At 53.5% G+C, this 20,596-nt stretch overlaps 1 protein-coding gene across 13 annotated transcripts in view; it reads right to left on the reverse strand.

Moving 5' to 3' along the window:
* Positions 1-67: 67 nt before the first annotated feature.
* LOC138837890 (zinc finger protein 775-like) overlaps positions 68-20,596 on the reverse strand; it is a 31,334-nt gene continuing 10,805 nt past the window's right edge. The window contains exons 1-4 of one of the 13 annotated variants that reach the window (XM_070036910.1): positions 14,320-14,610; positions 12,623-12,715; positions 2,583-2,728; positions 68-1,871 (exon numbers count right to left, since the gene is read on the reverse strand). In XM_070036910.1, the coding sequence (XP_069893011.1) occupies positions 1,232-1,843 (612 nt within the window). In that variant the 5' untranslated portion in view covers positions 1,844-1,871; positions 2,583-2,728; positions 12,623-12,715; positions 14,320-14,610 and the 3' untranslated portion in view covers positions 68-1,231. Of the gene's footprint in view, positions 1,872-2,319; positions 2,729-2,812; positions 3,599-6,541; positions 6,950-7,296; positions 7,392-7,602; positions 7,844-8,154; positions 8,241-12,622; positions 12,716-13,815; positions 16,144-20,596 lie in introns of those variants that run through there. The other 12 variants (XM_070036911.1, XM_070036917.1, XM_070036915.1 and 9 more) reach the window with 12 other exon arrangements.

Below are 20,596 nucleotides of genomic sequence, written 5' to 3' on the forward strand. Positions count from 1 at the left end.
TGCAGAAAGAATAGAGCCAGGCACCAGTGGTTCACGCCTGTAATCCTAGCTACTCAGGAGAGTGAGATCTGAGGATCAGCAGTTCAAACCCAGCCCGGATAGGAGAGTCTGTTAGACTCCTAACCTCCAATAAATCCCTTAAAAAGCCATAAGTAAAACTGTGGCTCAAATGGTAGAACCTTGAGCAAAAGAAAAACCAACAAAACTCATGGACATTGCCCAGGCCCCTGAGTTCAAGCCTCAGGACTCACAAAAAAAAAAAAAAAAAAAAAAATCAAGCAGAGGGAAAGACTGGTCCCCTGCATTTGGCAGCAGCCTGACAGGCAGCAGAGAGATCTGGGAGCAAAGGTCTTTTTGGAGCCCTCAGCACCCTCCCTCCATGTCCCCAGGGGCCTGTCTCCCCCATCACAGACAGCACGTGGCACCAGCCACACGGCTGAATCCTTCCAGCTCCACCTGCCACGGTTTAGCCATTCCGTTGAAAGTTCTAGGAGTGCCGGGTAAAAACCAAGGCCCAGGCCCCCCTCACTATCACACTAAGTGCAACTCTGACTGCGGGCAGGCGAGGGCATGCCTCTGCTCCTGGCTTTGGCGTGCCACCGTGCCAACAGAGGCCCGCGAGCTCAAGTCCCGCTGCAGGAGCTTGGCCAAGCGTCTTCGCTACCACAGCACCCAGCGCTCCAGGGCGATTCAGGGAAACCCCAGGGAGGAGGGAGAATCTCCATCTTTATGCTCCACTTAGAGAGGAGTAACCTGAGACTTGAAGTGAAATGACTTCTCCAGGTCATGGGGCAGTGGGGTGCGGAGGCCCAGGCCCCGGCGGGGCAGGCTGGAGAGGCTGAGGGTGGGGCTGTGCCCTCTCCTCGTTCCTGCAATTTTAACATTCTGGGAATGAAGGTCCGGGAAGCGGGTCGTTCTAAACAGGGCTCCAGCCCTGGCACTGACCACAGGGTCCCCTGACACTGCTGACCTCTGTCCCACCCCCCCAAAAAAAGTTTGAGGGGGCATCTGACCAGCTCACCGGTCTCACCTGCTTTGTAGGCCGCACGAGTCCAACGCTGGAGCCCAAAGCCGCGGCGTGCTGCCGGCCAGAGGATCTGGGGGGGAAGGCCCGAGCCACACCCCAGCACCCCACGTCTGGCCCTCCCCCTCTCCCAGAAGCCCACCCCCCAAGGCGACCGCAGCCCAGCGCCCGTCCCCAGGGCCTCGGGGCGGGGCCCGCGGGCGTGCCTCACAGCACGCGGCCTAGGTGGGGCGCCGGGGCCTCGGGCCCGTGGCCGTGGCTGCGCTGGTGGGTCTTGAGCGAGCCCTCGCGCGCGAAGCTCTTGCCGCACCGCGGACAGAAGTAGGGCCGCCGCTCCCCGAAGACGCCGGGCCGGCGCGGGTGCGGCGCGGGCATGCGCGCGTGCGTGCGCTGGTGGTTGAGCAGGAAGCGCGGCTCGCGGAAGCAGCGGCCGCACTGCGCGCACTGGTGCGGCTTCTCGCCGCTGTGGATGCGCCGGTGCGTGAGCAGGTTCTGCTTGAGGCTGAAGCAGCGGCCGCACTCGGGGCAGGGGAAGGGCCGCTCGCCGGTGTGCGTGCGCTGGTGCACCTCCAGGTTGTGCTTCACGCTGAACGCCTTGCCGCACTCGGGGCACACGAAGGCGGCCGCGCGGCCCGCCCCGGCGTGCGCCTTCTGGTGCCGCACCAGGCTGGGCTGCTGCGAGAAGGTCTGGCCGCACAGCGGGCAGCGGTGCGGCGGCTCCTCGGCGGGCTGGTGGATGACCAGGCCCGGCTCCTCCCCCGGGCCCTCCTCCCCGTCCCCCAGCGGGGACCGGTCCCTGGACGACACCAGCTCGGTCATGGGCACTGCCGGCCGCAGTCACCGACCCCTGGGGAGGCAGAAGCAGAAACGGGGGGGGGGGGGTCAGCCCTCCGCGGCCCCTCGTGAGGGCCCGCGCGGAGCCTCACGGGAAGTCACCTGTGTCACTCGGTCACCGACCGCGACAGCAGAGGACCCCGGGGCTCGGAGGCCGCGTCCTGAGCCGCCCGCCCCCCCACTCCCCGGGCTCTGGGGTCCCTTCACCGGCCTCCTCCGTGGTGGCACCGCCTCCCCGAACCTCCGCGATGGGCTCCACCGTTTGTTCCCGCTCTCTGCGCGCTCTCTGCGCGCCTGCGTCTCCTGGGAGGGCGGGTCGCCCCCACCCCCACCCAAAGTCAGCTGCTGAAACCGCGAGGCGGCCTCCTTTTGGCGGACCTTACATGCGATGCCAAAGCCTGGGAGGGGATCGCGGGTGCCCTCCTCCCCCTCCCTGAGGGCCGGTCTGCTCCCCACCACCCCTTCCCCAGACCCAAGCTGCTGAAAGCCAAAGGAACCCCGCCTCAGATCTCTTGCCTGTCCCATGGCTGGCTATGCATCTGCCATACCGTCTCCTCTCTGGCGAATGACTTCCATCTACAGGCCCTGTGTGTCTGTCTGTCTTCCCTGATGTGGTACCACACCAGAGATCCCCTACGCCTTTTTGGCTAGTCTGTTCTCCTTTCAGGGATGCTTGACTCGAGAATTCGAATCTACATCCTTACAGAGCCCCCTACATCCTCACCAGACGGCCTTATAGGACAGACGATCAGTCTCAATGGCCCAACCCTTCTTCGGCTTGTGCCCTGGAGATCGAGGCACAGGCTGGGTCCCAAGGACCCCCACTAGGTTCCCTCCTGCAGGCTAGTCATTCTGGGCTTGAAACCAAATCTAAAATCAAAAGAAACATCCACTTAGAAATTTGGCCTCAGTATCAAATGGACAATCACAAAATTAAAGAACTTAACCACTTACAAATTTGGCTTCAGTACCAATTGGATAATTGTAATCGCTGAACTGAATATAGCACTCTGGACCCCACAATATTGCAAGATTTGGACAATTTCTGTCAACGCAATGGTAAATGGTGAGAGGTTCCATACATTCAGGTTTTCTTTGTTCTCCGTGCTCATCTTTCTGTCTCTTTAAACAAACTCCCTCTGTCAACCTTCATTTCTGCCTCCCAGCCATCTCCTCTAGAAAGGTAACTTCTTGTCTTGTAGTAGTTCAGTCTCTCTCTCTCTCTCTCTCTCTCTCTCTCTCTCTCTCTCTCTCTCTCTCTCTCTCTCTCTCTCTCTCTCTCTCTCTCGCCCTTCTTTTCTGCTTGTCTGTCTGCTTGCTTGCTCAGTAAAGCTCTGCCAAGTTTTCTGCCATCTTGGCCACATGGTGGGTTAAGAGTATAGCCTCACTTTTCCTTCAACCAAACTTACTCCTCCACCCATCCAGCAACTATGCAACAGTCAATTCATATACTAATGTGCCCTGCTAACTAAGTTGCCATCTCTCTTAATAGGCCCTGGAAACTGAGCCCCCTTCAGTGGTTTGCTAGCAAAAATGTCTAAACATATTCTGTTCTTGGCTATTTAGGTCTTGGTTATTTGTAAGAGATTCTGATTGTTGTCAAAAGTTTTGTGTCTTGAATTTTCCCTTGCATTTTGTTTGGTTTGCCTGTTTTTCTAGCACTGATCATGTGATTCTATAGTACTGGAATTGCAGAAAACTTACAGCTGATTTTTAAAACAAACAACAAAAAAAACCCACCTAAGTGTGCTTAAAACTTTTGTGCACGTGTGTGTGTGTGAGAGAGAGAGAGAGAGAGAGAGAAAGAGAGAGAGAGAGAGACCATGTTTAATATAACCTCATTTTTTTTTTTTTGTCGGTCGTGGGGATTGAACTCTGGGCCTGGGTGCTGTCCCTCAGCTCTTCAGCTCAAGGCAAGCGCTCTACCACTTGAGCCACAGCGCCACTTCCGGTTTTCTGGTGGTTTATTGGAGATAGGAGTCTCACAGTCTCTCCTGCCTGGGCTGGCTTTGAACCGCGATCCTCAGATCTGAGCCTCCTGAGTAGCTAGGATTACAGGCGTGAGCCACCAGCGCCCGGCTATAACCTCATTTTAATGCATTAAAAACTTTCATATTCTGGGCAACGGTAACTTACACCTATAAGTCTAGCTACCCAGGAGGCTGAGATCTGAGGATCGTACTTCCATGCCAGTCCCGGCCGGAAAGTCCATCAGACTCTCATCTCCTATAAACGACCAGAAAAACGGCAGTGGCACTGTGGCTCAAGCGATAGAGTGCTGGCCTTGAGCTGAAGAGCTGAGGGACAGTGCCCAAGCCCAGAGTTCAAGCCCCATGACCAACAAAAAAAAGGGGGAGGGGGAGTTAGTAGAGAGTGGCTTTGGAAAGGGAATTAAAAATGGCTTCCTTTGGGGGCTGGGAAGGTGGCTCAGAGGTAGAGCGCTTGCCTTGCATGCATAGGCCCTGGGTTCCATTCCTCAGCACCACATAAGCAAAAAGAAAAAAGCCAGAAGTGGCACTGTGGCTCAAGTGGTAGAGCGCTAGCCTTGAGCTGAAGAGCTGAGGGACAGCGCCCAGGCCCAGGCCCCATGACCTGACCCCCCCCCAAAAAAAGGCTTCCTTTGGGTAAAAAGAATTTGGGAAGTAAGAATTGTTCTAAATGTTTGTTTCAAAATGGACAGAAGAGAAAATTAAGACTACCAAAGTTCACTTAAGTATCTGTTTATGTCAAGGTCTTTCAAATGACCACTTTTTGACTCAAATGCTATTTTTCACGGTCTAATGTCTGTTTCCCAAGGATGTTAGCTACTTTGGATACAGAGCCATTTTTCTGCATTTGTCATTGTAAACACAAAGGTGTGACTTAGTAACAATGATTATAATTAGTGTCCTAAAGTACTATATTCAGTTAAAAATTAAGAAATACGATTGATTATATCAGCTGCTATTTCAAAACTCAATATTAGACAGTTTTGTCATTACAGATTTAGTCAGACCCATAGAGGCATAAATAACTCTTACAAATATTTATTGGTCAAACTTAACTTCTTCTATTCTTGACAAGTTCCTGATAAGCCCTGCTTAAAAACTATTTCTATTGATCTCCTTGTTGCTTCAACTGGAAATAAAAAGGGTCTCTAGGCATCAACTCTCTTTGGATGAAGTCTGAAAGAATCAGATACCCCTGGGATGAAGCTTGTCCTAGTGACAAGAGTCCATCCAGAGGCAGTTGGAAAAACTGTACAGACAAGATGGAATGGTATCAGATCCTAAATGGAGTAATTTTGTGTTTTGATTAACCAGAAATCAAAAGAAAATAGTTATTAAGCATGCCTATCTAATATCCATACCTAACTTCCAACTGGATGGGAACTTACATTCTTGCCTTTGTTACCTGCTACTTATATTTATAGTGAGTCTTAGACTCAGGATAGTTTGCCTTGGCACATATAGTCCAGACATCCAGAATCCATCTACCTCAAGGGCTCTCACTGGTCCCAGCTTCTGACTGGTTATTCTTAACCAGTCCACCATGCTCTTCCCTACCCTGTCACCAGATGTTAGCCAGTCAGGATTAGTTCGTTATGGATATGATCCACCAACTCCAGGACCACCTGGAATACAGGAGATAGGAACTAGCCAAATCATCCTTTTTCAATCTTTTTCTTTTCGGCCCTGCATGGATAGCTGCCCTTCCTTCTGCCATTTGTGTGTCCTCTAATGTTTCTTTTGTTATTGTTCAGCCCCTATCTCATGAGACTTCTTTCAGACTTCATCCAAAGAGACATACATATGACCTGTTACAGCTACCTTCTCCCAGATCTGACAACATCTCTGCCTTTTACCCCTAGAACCCAGGCCCCTTGGCAGCCGGAAGTAGCCAGAGCAAATGAGCACCCCCTTTATAACTATCAAAAGGCTGGAATGTTAGGTCTGCCAGAAGAATAGCGCCCTCAGCCCTCCTCTTTATGAAGGATAGCAGATAGTCTTACAAGAAATCACCTGCCACAAACCAGTAACCACCTGTAACAGAACCACCTGACTGTGAGTCAGCAGAGGACCCCAGGCTCTGAGGTCACTGCCTCATTCTTTGAGGTCACTTCCTGAACTGCCCCATTCACGCCTCCTTCCAACAGTGAGAAGGTTCCCCAGGCTCTGAGATCATTTCAGCATCACTTCAGCATCCACTCCACCTTTTCCTATGCAATCTTTCCACCATTAGTTCTTGCTCTCTGCACGCCTCCATCTCGTGCAGGCCGGCAGTTTGCTCTCCCCCAAATAAACTCTTTTCTGCCTGAACCACCTGGTGGTTCTCTTTCAGCAAACATTACTGGAATGAGCCAACCCCTAAGTGGAAGGGTCACTCCACTCCCACAATGTCCAGCGCTCACCCTTCTAGAACAGTGTTAAGCCAGTCCTTTCTCCTCTACCTGTTTGTCACAGCCTGCCTTTCTCATGAGCACCTCTCCATAACCACCTCCACCAAGAGGCCTCTCCTGACCTCTGCAGCCTCTCCTTGAACCATGCTGCTCACCCTTGACCTCACTTGCTGCCCTAAATTGAGGGACATCACAGGCCTCTGTCCTGTCCCCCAGCTCAAGGACACAGCTACCTTCTTATAATTTGGACATCAACCCTCCCAGCCCCCAGATAAATGCTGCTGGGGAATATGGCCCGTCTTCACCTGGCTCCATTCCATCTGTCCAAACAGATTCCCAAGGAGGAAGTAAAGGAGATGCACTCCAAACTGGCACCCAAACCATTCCTACAAAGCTTAACGCAGGAAACAAACAGAATCTCTGGAAACTTGAAAGTGACCTCAATAGGTTAACTATTAAGGCTGTGCCTCTTCATTTATGAAAATGAAGCAAGTGCTGGTTGCAAGTCACTGATCTGGAGCTTGAGCTCACAGGGCCTGGGTTTCAGCTAGATTCCTCTGGGTCACCCCCCTGCAAAGCCTGGGCCGAAGGGCTGAGCAATGCATTCCATGTTTAACAAACATCCCCAGCACCTGCTCCCTCTACACCACCCTGGAGACCCCTCCCCAGACCTCCCTGCTCCCCTGAAAGGGTTTTATCCTCACAGGGGCCCATTTTATATATGGGACAATTGAGGCTGGGAAGGTCATCAAGCAAGGTCACCCAGCAAGGTGAGCCAGGCCTAGGCCCTAAGTCTCCCAATTCACTGTGGAAAGCTGATTTCAATATACCAGCTGTTCTGCAACTCAACACCCTTCAACACACACATACACGCACACACGCACACATGCACACATACACACACGCACACCAGCCCAGCCACTGCAGACCCATCCGTTCCCAAAGGGCCACTGCTGTTGTAGGGACATTCCCATGACCTCTGCCAACTGCTGCAGACCCAGGGGGCGGCTCCGCGCGTCCCACGTCCCCAGCTCCTCGGGGTCCTCCCGGGACCACCCACCCTTGCAGGCCGGCCACACTTTCAGCTCAATGTGGGGTCTCAAAGGCACCTCGTGTCTTCCTCTATCGGCGGCCGGGGCAGAACGGGCGCTGACCCTGGGGAAGGAAGGGGACGGGGGCCGCTGGCCACAGTTCCCACCCACAGGTCTGTCCCGGGGCGGGCAGCTGCCCTGACATTTGCAGCCACAAACCCTCGAAGTCCCCTCGGCCAATCTCGGCCTGGCCCGGGCCCCCTCCGCACTCCAGGCCCCGCCCGCCCGAGGGTCCGCGGCCCCCGTCCTCCCCGAGTTCCTCGGGCCGCACTCACAGCCCCGGCGGCGCCCGGCTCCTCCCGGTCTCCGGCGGTGGCTTTTTCCTCCAGAGGCTGCGCCGCCCGAGGCAAATACGGTAACTCTCCCGCAGCGCCTCCCGCGCCCCTTCGGCCCGGCCCCACCAAGCCGGCCGGCCTCCGCCGCCGGGCTCCGGCCAAACACGCTCCGACCGGACCGCGCTCACGCGAGCGCCGCGCCGCGCCGCACCGCACCGCACACCCCGCCAACTCTCGGGACCACAGCGACCCCGGAGAAATATGGTAAAGCGCGCGCCGCAACCCCACCCCCAGGGAAATACGTGGGGGGCCCCGAGCCCCCACCCACCCTGCCCGGCGAACCGACGCGAGCTGCTCCGCACGCCCGCACGCGGACCGCGCGACCCCGCCTAGGCGGGCGATCCCGTCCCCGCAGCGCCCCTCCCAGAAGGGCCGCGCGCGCCTCCCGCAATTACGGTAGCGCCCTCCCGCAGTGACCGCCCCGGGCTCCCGCGCCGGCCTCGGTAAATACGGTAACGGCCCCGAGCCCGGCCCGGCCCGGCGCGGACTCACGTGGCGCCGCCTCCCGAGCCCGGATCCGATCCGCCGCAGCCGGCGTCGCCGCAGCCGCACAGCAGCCCCGTGAGGCCGGGAGGTCTAACTCGCCCACAGCTTGGCTGGCGGAGGACGGGAGGCCGCGCGCGGAGCGCGGGGCCCGCCCGGGCCGGGGACGCGGCGCGCATCCCGGGGGCCGGGGACGCATCCCGGCGCGTCCGGGGGCCCGGCCGAGCCTCTCCCCGCGGCCCCCAGCTCCTGCGGGGCGGATGGACGAGCGCCGGCGCTGCCCGGGCGGCGGGCGGGGAGGACGGAGGCGGGGAGCGCGCGGCGCCGCCGGGCCCGGCACCCCGGCTGGGAGCGCAGGCAGAGGGCGGAATCGGAGCCGGGCCTTCCTCGCCGGCCTTGGCAGAGCCCGCCCTCCTGTGCGGCCGGCACCGGCCACCAGGTGGACCAGGGAGCGGGGGGGGGGGCACTCCCGTAACCCCGCTTGCAGAGCTGGGGTCCAGCCCAGGAGACCCGAAGTTGCAGGTGAAGCCCACGGAAGCCGTGGGTGCGAGGGGCGGCGCCGGGCCCCAGTTCCCCACTGCCCCCAACCTGTGTCTACCTCTGACTTGCTTCACAGCTCGTTTCCCACGAGCTAGCCCGTGGGAACGTGCGGTAACCTGTGCAGTCTAGGTTGCACGGTGTCATTATATATTTTATAGGTCAAACATTAAGAAACAAAAAGGTGTCTGCATGCCTGTAATCCCAGCACGGAGTAGACTGAGACAGGAGGATGGTGAGTTTTAGGACACATACCAAGAAGGTATGTGTGTGTTTTGTGTGTGTGTGTGTGTGTGTGTGTGTGTGTGTGTGTAAAGAATGGCTTCCTGCACAATACCCAGTTTGAGGTGGGCAGATTCCAAGTGATAAAGTTCCTCCCAATTCACAGTTGACTGGAAAAATGATTTAAAATTACAAGTGGAGCCAGGTACCAGAGGCTCAAACTCCTCAATCCTGGGATATGAGGACCGTGATTCAAAGCCAGCTCAGGCAGAAAAGCCCATGAGCCTCTTACCTCCAATAAACTACTCAGAAAGAGCAAGAAGTGGCACTGTGGCTGAAGTGGTAGAGGACTAGCCTTGAGCACAAGGATGCTCAGGGTCATCACCCAGGCTCTGAGTTCAACCCCACTCCCCACCCCCAAATAAAATTACAAATGGGCATCAGGCATGGTGGTACATGCCTGCAATCCCAGCTTTCAGGAAGCTGAGGCAGGAAGATTGGGTTGGAGATTGATCCGAGAAGCTGTCAGAGACACATGATGAAGACAGATGACAGACAGGTAAATTACCAGCAGCAGAGGAACATTAAAAGGCTTTCTCTCTGGAGTAGCTCAGGTGAAGGGAGTAGCTGGGATTTCCCAGGCTACTTGGGTTAGAGGCACACAGGGCTGTTACACATGCAGGCTTTGGGAGACTAGAGCCTCTTGGTACCATGGATTTCCCCTGTGGCTCTACAAGTGCCTGTTGTGTCTTTTGGGTCTGGGGAACTGAAGAATTTGGGGAGGGGCATAAGGCAGCTCCCTGTCCAGGAAGCTGGGCCTGGAGGCCAAGCTGCCTCGCTTTCCCAACTCTCCCAGGGAGCTCATCCAGGCCCATCCCAGGCTCTGAGGACCCAAGCTACCCCCAGCTGTCCTCACAGCACTTCAGTGAGGTTCTTGGGCCCCTGGATCCCCTCCAAGAGACATTGGTATCTTAAACAGGAACAAAAGGAAGGGGGCTTGGGAAGCAGAGCTGATTTTACCCCTCAAATAGTGGAGCGTTCCTTCAGCAGGGACAGGACAAGACGGCAGGACCTCCTGAGCTCGTGCCCACCCCTCTGAGCCTGGGACAGCCCCTCCTCCCAGCTCTCCACATCCCAGCTTAGACACCGTCACCTACAAGAACTAGTTTTTTTTTTTAATGTCTTCTGCAGGCCACAAGAGAAATGGAGACACTTAGTGAAGAACAGGTTTTTAAAAGTAAATTCGGGCCGGGCGCTGGTGGCTCACGCCTGTAATCCTAGCTACTCAGGAGGCTGAGATCTGAGGATCGCGGTTCAAAGCCAGCCCGGGCAGGAGAGACCGTGAGACTCCTATCTCCAATAAACCACCAGAAAACCGGAAGTGGCGCTGTAGCTCAAGTGGTAGAGTGCTCGCCTTGAGCTGAAGAGCTGAGGGACAGCGCCCAGGCCCAGAGTTCAAGCCCCACGACCGAAAAAAAAAAAAAAAAAAAAAAAAAAGTAAATTCGGAAGAATATATACCTGAAAATGGCACCCATATTTTTGGCAGCATTTTCTAGTCAAGCTGAACCAAAAAAAGAAAAAGCTAAGAGGGTTGAAGCCCTGGGCATTGAAGGAGAAAGCCAAGAGCACAGACTTCATCCTGATTCCATTTGCTTCTTGCTTTACATCCATGCACACAGCCCATCCCCACAACAGGAAGGCAATGTGGCAATATTCTGCAGACATAGCCACACTTCTTCATCCAGGTAGGACAGTGGCCCACGTGTGACACCTGCCATCCTGTGAGGCCCACGTGGCAGCTGGAAGCTGGCCCGGCTCCCTCCCTTGTAGTTAGAAAGTATGGCACAGATAGTCCAGTCTGGGATCTGTGTTCCTACCCCTGGGTCCCCCTGGGACAGCTCTAACCACTGCTGATCCTCCCCCCAGCTCCTCCCACAAGACTGTCCCCTGGACTTCTGCACACAGCTGGCCAATGCCCCATCCATAGCCATAGGACAGGTGTCCCGGATGACCCTTGTCCCCAAAGCAGCTGGTGATAGACCTCAAATCTGGAGGCCATTTCCATCTGGTGTGCATGTGGAAGCAGCCGTGTCTCCAGGGTATAGCCCCTGAGAGGTCCCAGTCCGTGTCTGTCAGGTGAATGGGTGTGTGTGGAAGCTCCAGCTGACACCATAGTGAGCAGCCACGGAGGAAAGGCTCCAAGGCTGAGCAGTGTGCTAATCACACATTAACAACAACAAAAATGAATTGTGGGCTGAGCTCCAAGCCCAGCCACAATTTTGAGAGCTGGAAGAAGCTACCGAGACCTGGATGAAGATCTGAAGTCTTATCTACTCTGAAGTTCTCTTTCCTTAGAATCAAAACCTAAGTGTGATCTATGACATCAGTTCTACTGAACCCTTAAATGTGCAACAGGATTATAGACTATGTCTATCATCCTAGCTACTCAGGAGTCTGAGATCTGAGGATCACAGTTCAAAGCTAGCCAAGGTAGGACAGTCCAGGAGACTGATCTCCAAGTAATCACCAAAACCCCAGAAGTGAGGTGTGGCTCAAATGGTAGAACACCAGCCTTGAGAGAAAAAAAAAGGTCCCAGGCTCTGAGTTCAAGCCCCTATACAGACACCAAAACAACAAAAAGAAAAAACAGTGCAGCAGGCCTACTGCACTATAGTAGTGATTTGTTCCTCAGACTGGGAAAAATGGGAAAACCCTTTCCCTGACTTTCTATAAGTGCACATGATCTACAAGCTGCCACACGTGGCGCTTTAAAATAATTATTAGTACCATTTCCTCAATGCTTGCTGAGTGCCTGGGATTGTATACTGCATGCTTTAGTTTATGTAAATCACTTTCCAAGGTCCCATAAATTAAACAGACTGGATTTAATCCCATAATAGCCTCTACCCAGTATTCCCCAAAATAAACAAACCCCCAAAGTTCTTTCTAAATTGGGGCAGTAGGGAGAGGAGGAGGAGACCAGTTTAGCACCATTCCCAGGAATATATTATCCAAGGGCTATGTGCAACTATTTATTACAACTAAACAAGCTAAAATTCCATTTCGCTGCCTCCTTTTACATGTTCAGTAGCCATATGTGGCTAGTGGCTGTCAGATATGGAATATTTCAACATGGCAAAACGTGCTACTGGACAGCACTGGCCTAGATACTGCCCCTCCACACCCAGGCAGCCCAGAACCAGGCCCTCTGTAGTCTAAGGAACACCATTCACCTCCCTCTCTGCCCTGCCCATGTCTGCACTCAGAAACAAGTGGTACAAGACCACATACAATTTTTAGCTCCAATACTCCTACCAGAAGGTCAAAGTATTTCTTTGCCAAATTCAAACCATGTTTGAAATGTTTCTGAAGCCCCTCTACCAGATCCCCTGCTAAGACCCTGCTGGGCACTGGACCTGCCTGCTCCTTGACATGGTATGCTTGTGGCCAGTGAGCAATTGCTTCTCTGGCTTTGTTAGGCCCCCTCCCCCCCCATGGCACCAGCAAGCCCTGAGCCTGGGTGCTCAATACCAGATCATCCCCAAGAGCCTGAGCACCTCACATGTGGACTTAACACTCACACTGCCTGGCAGAGGACAGCCACTGTTCAAGTAGTCTTTGTCTAGGTCATGTTCCTTAGCAACCAGACCAGGAACGCCAGCCCCACCCAGCTCATATGGGTTTGGCCATAGGTCCCCACTGCAAACCTGCACTCACCTGGCCGATGACCAGACAGAAGTCCTTTGAGGTCGTCACTTTCTTCCACATGGTTGACTGTGCTCCCCTCTGGACCCCTTCATCTCTGCAAGGCTGCACAGGATCGTGGATCATAAATGACAAGTCTGACTTTCTTGTGTTTGGTTTTATGATTTGTCTCTTTGCAATATTTTCTGACCTAGTTTTATGGCTTTGAAATAAAAGGCAATGGAAGTTGAAATGGACAATAACTCGACATTTTTGGAGAAGTCTGTGTTTGTAGCAGTGGATATGGATTAAGATAGCGGGAAGCCTGGGACCTGCTTCCAGTCTGTGCCACAATCTGTGGACAAGCCACAGCCTCTTTTCCAGTGGGTACAATAGTCTGTCTACAGTACTAACTACAGAGACTAAATAAGATGAAGAAAGCCTTGTTAATAAGGCTGGAGCTGGTGATGATTTGCCCAAGAATTGACCATATAGATTACACCAAATAGTGCATGGTATCAGAATAATTTTCTGTGAAGGTTCTTGAACAAGGGTAAAGACTATGTCTTTTTCATTCCAGGAGTCTGGTATCCTCAGAACCATGAACCTCAGATCTCAGACTCCTGAGTAACTAGGTTTACAGGCATGAGCCCAGCTGGCTCCATGTACCCTTTTATAATATGACCATGGCCAGAGGTTTTCCCAAGATGAAGAGATGTACACTAGATCTGGAGAGAGGAGTAACCAGAACCAGACTTATCCTTCTAGAACCATGCTGGACCCCTCCTTCCCATCTCCTAGCTACCCAACCCAGGCTCCTCAATCCCCACCCTCATCCTCTGTAACTCCCTCCCCTCTGGGAAGTTTCCATCTCAGGCTCAGGCAGCACCAGGAGTAGGACCTCAGTGAACCCTGCTGTGGAAGGGTGAGCAGCGATCTCTGGGAGGGAAAAGGCTCCTGGCACAAACTGGGGAAGAGACTTGAAGGGGAGGAGAGCAAAAGACCATCCACGCCAAGGAATGGGGGTGAGGAATTGCTGTGTGCATGGCAAAAGCTCCCTGCCCTAGTCTGGCGTGGATACATCCCTGGGGGTACACACACACACACACACAAACACACACACACACACACACACACACACACACACACACACACACACACACACACACACACACACACACCAGGCTTCAGCAATGGTGGCTCAGAAAGGACACTGTGACACCACGTGGAATATTCAGTCCTTCATTTTTCTTTCACAATACCAGGATGGGTAAAGATCCAAGTCAGCCACAGCCCCCCACTCCCTTGAGGCCAGCAAAAGCAGTGGCGACCGCTCTGTCCTGCCCAGCCACCTCCCAGAGCAGACACGCTTCCACTGAGACCACCAGTCTGCACCCCGGAACCATTACACCCAGGCCTGTTCTAGGCCCTGCCCCATCGTACCCCGCACCCTGGGCGGCAGTGTGCTCGGGATTGGGCACGGACCAGCAAACCGGGCAGCCCTTCCAGAAGTGGTTGCTGGGTGGCCGGTTAGTGCTGGCACTGTCCGTGGTGCTGGGGACGTGCTGTCCCTCCCTAGAGGCCGCCCTGCTCTTCCCACGGAACCGTCTGTCACCACCATGGGGACGCCCCGGCCACCCTGCAGCCCGGTGTGGCAGGCCGATGCCGCAGCTGGCTTATTCCACACCAGGAGCCTCTCCGAGGCCCCCCAACAGCCCTTCACTCCGCACCTGAAATGTGAGGATCTCCTGAGGCGTACAGAGGGGCCCGGCGCACCCCAGACGCATCCAGTGCTGATCTAACCTTCTTCCTCAGCACCCACCCCAGATGCCACCCGCGATGCTTCTGGAACTTTGACCCTTTTGATAGGGGCTCGCTCAAGGCGTGTTGAGAGCCAACGTTTCAGGCCATCCTCGGTCCCCCTACACACCACGCACGCGCACGCGCATCCCCGTGGTCAGTCAGGCAGGACCCGCATGCGCAGGCACACCTCCAGTAGGCAACCGGGCCGGACGCGCATGCGCACTACGGAGCCTCCTCGGCCGGGCGGGGCCGGGGCGCGGCCGCCACGCGGTGCACGCGCTGGTGCTTGAGCAGGTGCTGCTTCTGGCGGAAGCCGCGGCCGCAGGCGGCGCACAGGTACGGCCGCTCGCCGGTGTGGTTACGCCGGTGTCGGGTGAGGTTGGGCTTCTGGCTGAAGCGGCGGCCGCAGTCGGGGCAGGCGTAGGGCCGCTCGCCGGTGTGGATGCGCCGGTGGATGGTGAGCGCCGACCACCACGAGAAGCTCTTGCCGCACTCGGTGCAGATGAACTGGCGCTGCTCGCCGGGCCCCGCCAGGCCGCCGCGGCCCGGGCTCCACAGGCCTCCCGCCGCCCCTGGGGACCGCTGGGGCCCGCGGGGCGGGGTGGCCGAGTCTCGGGGCGCCTCGGGCCCGGGGGCCGGCGGCCTGGCGCCGGCGTGCGCGCGCGGACGGGCCCCGGGCAGGTGCGTGCGCTGGTGCTTGAGCAGGTGCTGCTTCTGGCGGAAGCGGCGGCCGCAGGCGGCGCACAGGTGCGGCCGCTCGCCGGTGTGGTTGCGCAGGTGGCGCGTGAGGTTGGGCTTCTGGCTGAAGCGGCGGCCGCACTCGGGGCAGGCGTAGGGCCGCTCGCCGGTGTGGCTGCGCCGGTGGATGCTCAGCGACGACCACCACGAGAAGCTCTTGCCGCACTCGGTGCAGATGAACTGGCGCTGCTCGCCCGCCGCCCCGGGGCGGCCCTGCGCCGCGCCCCGGGCCCCCGGCTGCCCCCACAGGTCCTGGCAGAGCCCCAGCCAGGCCCAGTCGGGGGGACCCCGCGGGACCCCCGAGCGCGGGGCCCGGGCGCCCTGGCGGCCGCGGGCGTGCGCGCGCTGGTGGATGCGGAGGCCCACCTGGTGGCGGAAGCAGCGCTGGCACTCGGGACACGGGTGGGTGGCGGGCCGGGCGTGGGTCTTCTGGTGCTTGAGCAGGTGCTGCTTCTGGCTGAAGCGCCGTGCGCACTCCGGGCAGCAGAAGGGCCGCTCGCCCGTGTGGTGCCGCTGGTGGCGCGCCAGGTTGGGCTTCTGGCTGAAGCGCTTGCCGCACTTGCCGCAGAGGTAGGGCTTCTCCCCGGTGTGGGTGCGCTGGTGGATCTTCAGGGACGACCACCAGCTGAACCTCTTCCCGCAGTCCACGCACACGAAGTGATCCTCGCCGGCAGCCAGCGCGGGGCTCAGGGGCGGGGCTCGGCCTGCCAGCCGGGCGTGCTGCTGCTCAGGCGCGGCCCACCGCGGCCCCCCAGTCTCCGGGGTCCGCAGAGCTCCAGGCCGCCCCATGCCCTGGCATGGCCGGAGGCCGCGGTGCTGCTGGAAAATGTTCTCCTTGTCCTTCTCCGCAAGCCCGGCCTGCGGGGCCGGCGTCTGCAGCAGCCTCTCCGGCTTCTCCTGCTTGATCATCACCGGCTCATCTCCTGCCAGAGGCAAAGCGAGAGGACCGGAGAGGTCACTGGCTGCCCGGCGGGGTGGAGGGAAAGAGCAGCACCCGGAAGGGCAGCGAAGAGCTGCAAAGAATGAAGGCAGAGAGATTTATATGGAGGAAAGGATCTGGGGAGGCGATGGGGAACAGCAGAAAGGATGTGACTAGGGACAGGATGGGGGGGGTGCAATTCAGGAAAAGTAAGATACGGGGATGTTTGTGATGTTACTGAAATGGAGTCCCGCCAGCTCAGCCACCTGACTTCTCTTACCCAGGCCTAGGATGTGCTTTTTAGAGAAACCACCGAGTGAAGTCTCCTGCCTGATCCATGGAAAAAGGTTGGCCAATTTTCTTCTTTCCTGTTTTGTTTGTGTGGGCCAGTACTGGAACTTGAACTCAAAGCCTGGGCACTGTTCCTTAGCTTTTCACTCAAGACTGATGCTCTACCACTTAAGCCAAAGCTCCACTTCCAACATTTTGGCCATTAATTGGAGATAAGAGTCTCCAGGACTTCACTGCAAGGGCTGGCTTTGATCCATGATCCTCAGATCTCAGCCACCTGAGTAGCTAGGATTACAGGCGTGAGCCACCAGTGTCCAGCCAAATTGGACACTTTCCTTTTTTAAAAGAAAATTGTTGTGGCTGGGCACTGATGGCTCAAACCTGTAATCCTAGCTACTCAGGAGGGTGAAATATGAGGATCAAGGCTCAAAGCCAGCCCAGGCAGAAATGTCCGTGAAACTCATCTCCAATAAAACACCAGAAAACCGGAAGTGTCGCTGTGACTCAAGTGGTAGAGTACTAGCCTTAAGCGGAAGAGCTGAGGGAGAGTGCCCAGGCCCAGAGTTCAAGTCCCACTACCGACAAAAAAAAAAAATTATTGTAAAGGTGATGTACAGAGGGGTTACAGTTATGTAAGTCAGGTAATGAGTACATTTCCTTTTGAACAGTGTCACTCATTCCCTTGTTATTTCCCAGTTTTTCCTCTCCCAACCCGTGTAGTATCACTGCTGAATCAGTTCATACTTTGTCCCACCATTTCTGTGCTTTCCCTCCCCTCCCCAAAACAGATAGACTCATATACAAGACAAAAGGTAGTACAGAAATCAAATACAGTGACAAAAGGGAATAAATTAAAGGGAGGAAAAAGAACCACTAAACATACTGAAACAGGTGCTCAAAAACTGCTGGAAAAAACACTGACTACTTACTTAGGCCCATGAATTAAAAGTAGGCGAGCAGCTTGTCATCCCTGCGTCTTTGTCCTTTGCCCTGAGCCATTCTTTTTTGCAGGCAAATTGAAGCCATCTTGAAATCCACAAAGCAAACAGGTGGACGTGTCACCATGACACCAGTTATCAACAGTTCATTGCAAGAAGGCCCGACCAGACCAACCCTGAAACAATGGGCTGAGCAACTACCTCTGATGCCACCCCACACGTGCTCATGATTGGGTCTGTTTAACTGCATACCTCACGCCCTGCCCCTCTTTGTCTATGTAAACCTATAGCTCATGGCTGACTCCTGAAAATGAAGGTGGGCTAAAATGTGTCTTCCCATGGCTGCCCATGCCATATAATAAACATCCTTTCCCTACCATTACCGTGTCTCTTTCTATGGCATGTGGCGGTGATGGCCAGATCTGACTCGTGGAGTTCCTGGAGTTTGGTCTAGGTCTACAACTGCTCCACGACAGGAGCTACCGTGTGGGAAGACATCATCTGTTTGGCAGCTTCGCCATTCATTAATAAAACCAAGGATGAGATTAGCCAAAAAGGCCTCAGCACAAGAAACAGGTGTTGCCTTGTCCTCAAATTCCACGCAAGTCCTTTCTCACAGGGCAACCTGCACCACCCTAGCTCACATCGCACATCCCTGGTCCACAGGTCTCCAGAAGTTCTCAGAGATGCAAAAACCAAAATGAAAGTTACCTGCTCACTGAAGAATATGTGCTATATAATTCCATTTATATGCACATCAAGCTGGCAAAAATCATCTGAGTTAGCAGCTAGGGAGGTGGAGACATTAAGGAGGCCTGGGTTCTGAAGGGTGGGCAGTGTTCTTTCTTGATGGGTGCCAATCACAGAGTCTTGTGCTTCTTCACTTTGGAAGATTTTAGGGAGCCCTGGGTCTTATTTCAATAAGAGTTCACACACAAGAAAAAGTGAGTGGAATAAAACACTTGTGGACAAAGAAGAGAAATACCTCTAAGCCACAGACATCAGCATTGCAAAAGCAATAAAATAAACCCAGCCAGGTGCCAGTGGCTGACGCCTGTAATCACAGCTACTCAGAAGGTTGAGATCTGAGGATTCCAGGTGAAAGCTAGCCCAAGCAAGAAAGTTTATGAGACTCCTATCTCTAACCACTAAAAAGCTAGAAGTAGAGCTGTGGCTCAAGTAATAGCGTGTTAGCCTTGACCAAAAAAAAGATTATCCGGGCCCCAAATTCAGCCCCAGTACCAACACAAAAATTAACCCAAAAAAGGAAAAAAGAATAAAGATTACAGATAAAAATAAAGATTGCAAAAGAATTTTTTTTTGTTTGAATTCAGAGCCTGGCCCTGAGCTTCGTTTGCTAAAGGCTAGGACTCTACCACTGGAGCCACAGTGCCATTCCGGCTTTTTTTTTTTTTCTGTGTATATGGTGCTGAGGAATCGAACCCAGAGCTTCATGCACGCTAGGCAAGCATTCTACCACTAAGCCACATTCCTAGCCCTACAAAAGTATTTTTTAAAAAATCTATAAATTATGTCCAGATTTCACATCAACAAATTTGAATACACAAGATAGATGATCTTGTAAGATAATATGAATCAAAATTGACTCAAGAGTAGGTAGAAAGTCTGAGTATATGAACAAAAGAATTGAGGAAGCCAAAGTTTAACCCCAAAATAGGGTCATATGCTGACTGCATCAATAGGTTTTACCAAAAATTCAAGGGGAGGACTATGTCTAGCAATGAAATTATTACAGTAACCAGAGGAAAGGAAAGCAGAGAGGTAAGTCTATTAAATCCAGTATAGCTCTAGTGTTGAAACAAAACAGGGTCAGGCAAGAGATTACAGCCTTATTGTTCGGTGAGTAGACTCAAATCTCAGCAAATCAAGTTCAGCATTTATTAATAGCTTACCAGGACCTTGCTGGTATTTTCCCTGGTAAAGCAAAACTGGCTTTATAAGATTCATGATAGAACTTTATTAAAAGGAAAACACTGGCCAGGGACACTGCCCAGTGGTAGAGCACTTGCCTAGCATGCACCTGCTCCTTCCATCCTCAACACTGGAATCAGCCAATAAACGGAAAGCCTCATACCATTCTCAACAGGTATGAAAAAGCCATATGATAAAAATCAAACATTCTTTTGTGAGAAAAAGGAGGAGGAAGGGATAAAGGAAGGAATTAGCAAACCAGAAGTATAAGCAACCTTTCTAGAGTTGGCAAAAGGTATATGCTAGAAATTATAGTAAACATTACAACCAAATGTGAAAGATCAGAAGACAATTAGAGTTAGGAGCAAAATAAGAATACTCATGAGGCCCAGCTTAGTGTTATAGTACCTGCCTAGGAAGTGCGAAGCCCCAGTACTGCCACACCCCAAAAAAGCCTTTTTAAATACAAACCATAAAGACCAAAATATAAAAGACATAAGAAAGGCACTGGTAGCTCATACCTGTAATCCTAGATTCTTTTTTTTTTTTTTTTTTTTGTCGGTCGTGGGGCTTGAAAATCCTAGATTCTTAGGCGGCTGAGATCTGAGGATCATAGTTCGAAGCCAGCCGAGGCAAGAAGAGCATGAGACTCATCTCCAATTAGCCACCAGAAGACCAGAAATGGAGCTTTGGCTCAAAGTGGTAAAGCCAAGTAAGAAGGTGAGGCCATGAGTTCGCGCCCCAGTACCAGCACACACACACACACACACACACAGAGACAAACACAATAAATATAACTAAAACAGAAATGACAGTTTGGAGCAGCACTTTCCAATAGAATGTTCTGCAGCACTGGAAATGTTTTGCCCACTCTAACATGGTACCTTGTACAACGTGGTAACCAGATACTTGAAATGTGACTAGTGCGACTTAGGAATTGTTTTTTAAATGGAAGCTAATTGAAATATACACTTAAAGTTCCATGGTCATATGTGGCCAGCAACCACATCATGACCAGCACTAGCTTGGGAAAATTATTTGCTGACCTATAATCAACAAATGACTAATATCCAGAACACAAGGATTCTGCAGCTCCGATGCAGAGTTTTCACCTCCCCAATCAGCAGCAAAACACAAGAGTGCAGCATCTTTGCAGCCATTGCACCAGCAAAAATGGAAAAGGCGGGTAATACTTCTGCCTGATAGTATACATAGATGTATGGATTTGAGCAAGCACAGCCAGAGACATATCCCGAGGTTCTGTGCTAATTGAAATTATCCTTTCCACCTAGCAATTTTGCTCTAGATATTAAACCTAAGAAATACATGCATGTGCAAAGAGGAATGCCCAAGAATACACACTCAAATGCTAATTGTAATTAGCAA

This window comes from Dipodomys merriami, unplaced genomic scaffold, assembly GCF_024711535.1.
Source record: "Dipodomys merriami isolate MVZ:Mamm:240054 unplaced genomic scaffold, mDipMer1.0.p SCAF_2780, whole genome shotgun sequence".
NCBI classification, from domain to species: Eukaryota; Metazoa; Chordata; class Mammalia; order Rodentia; family Heteromyidae; genus Dipodomys; species Dipodomys merriami.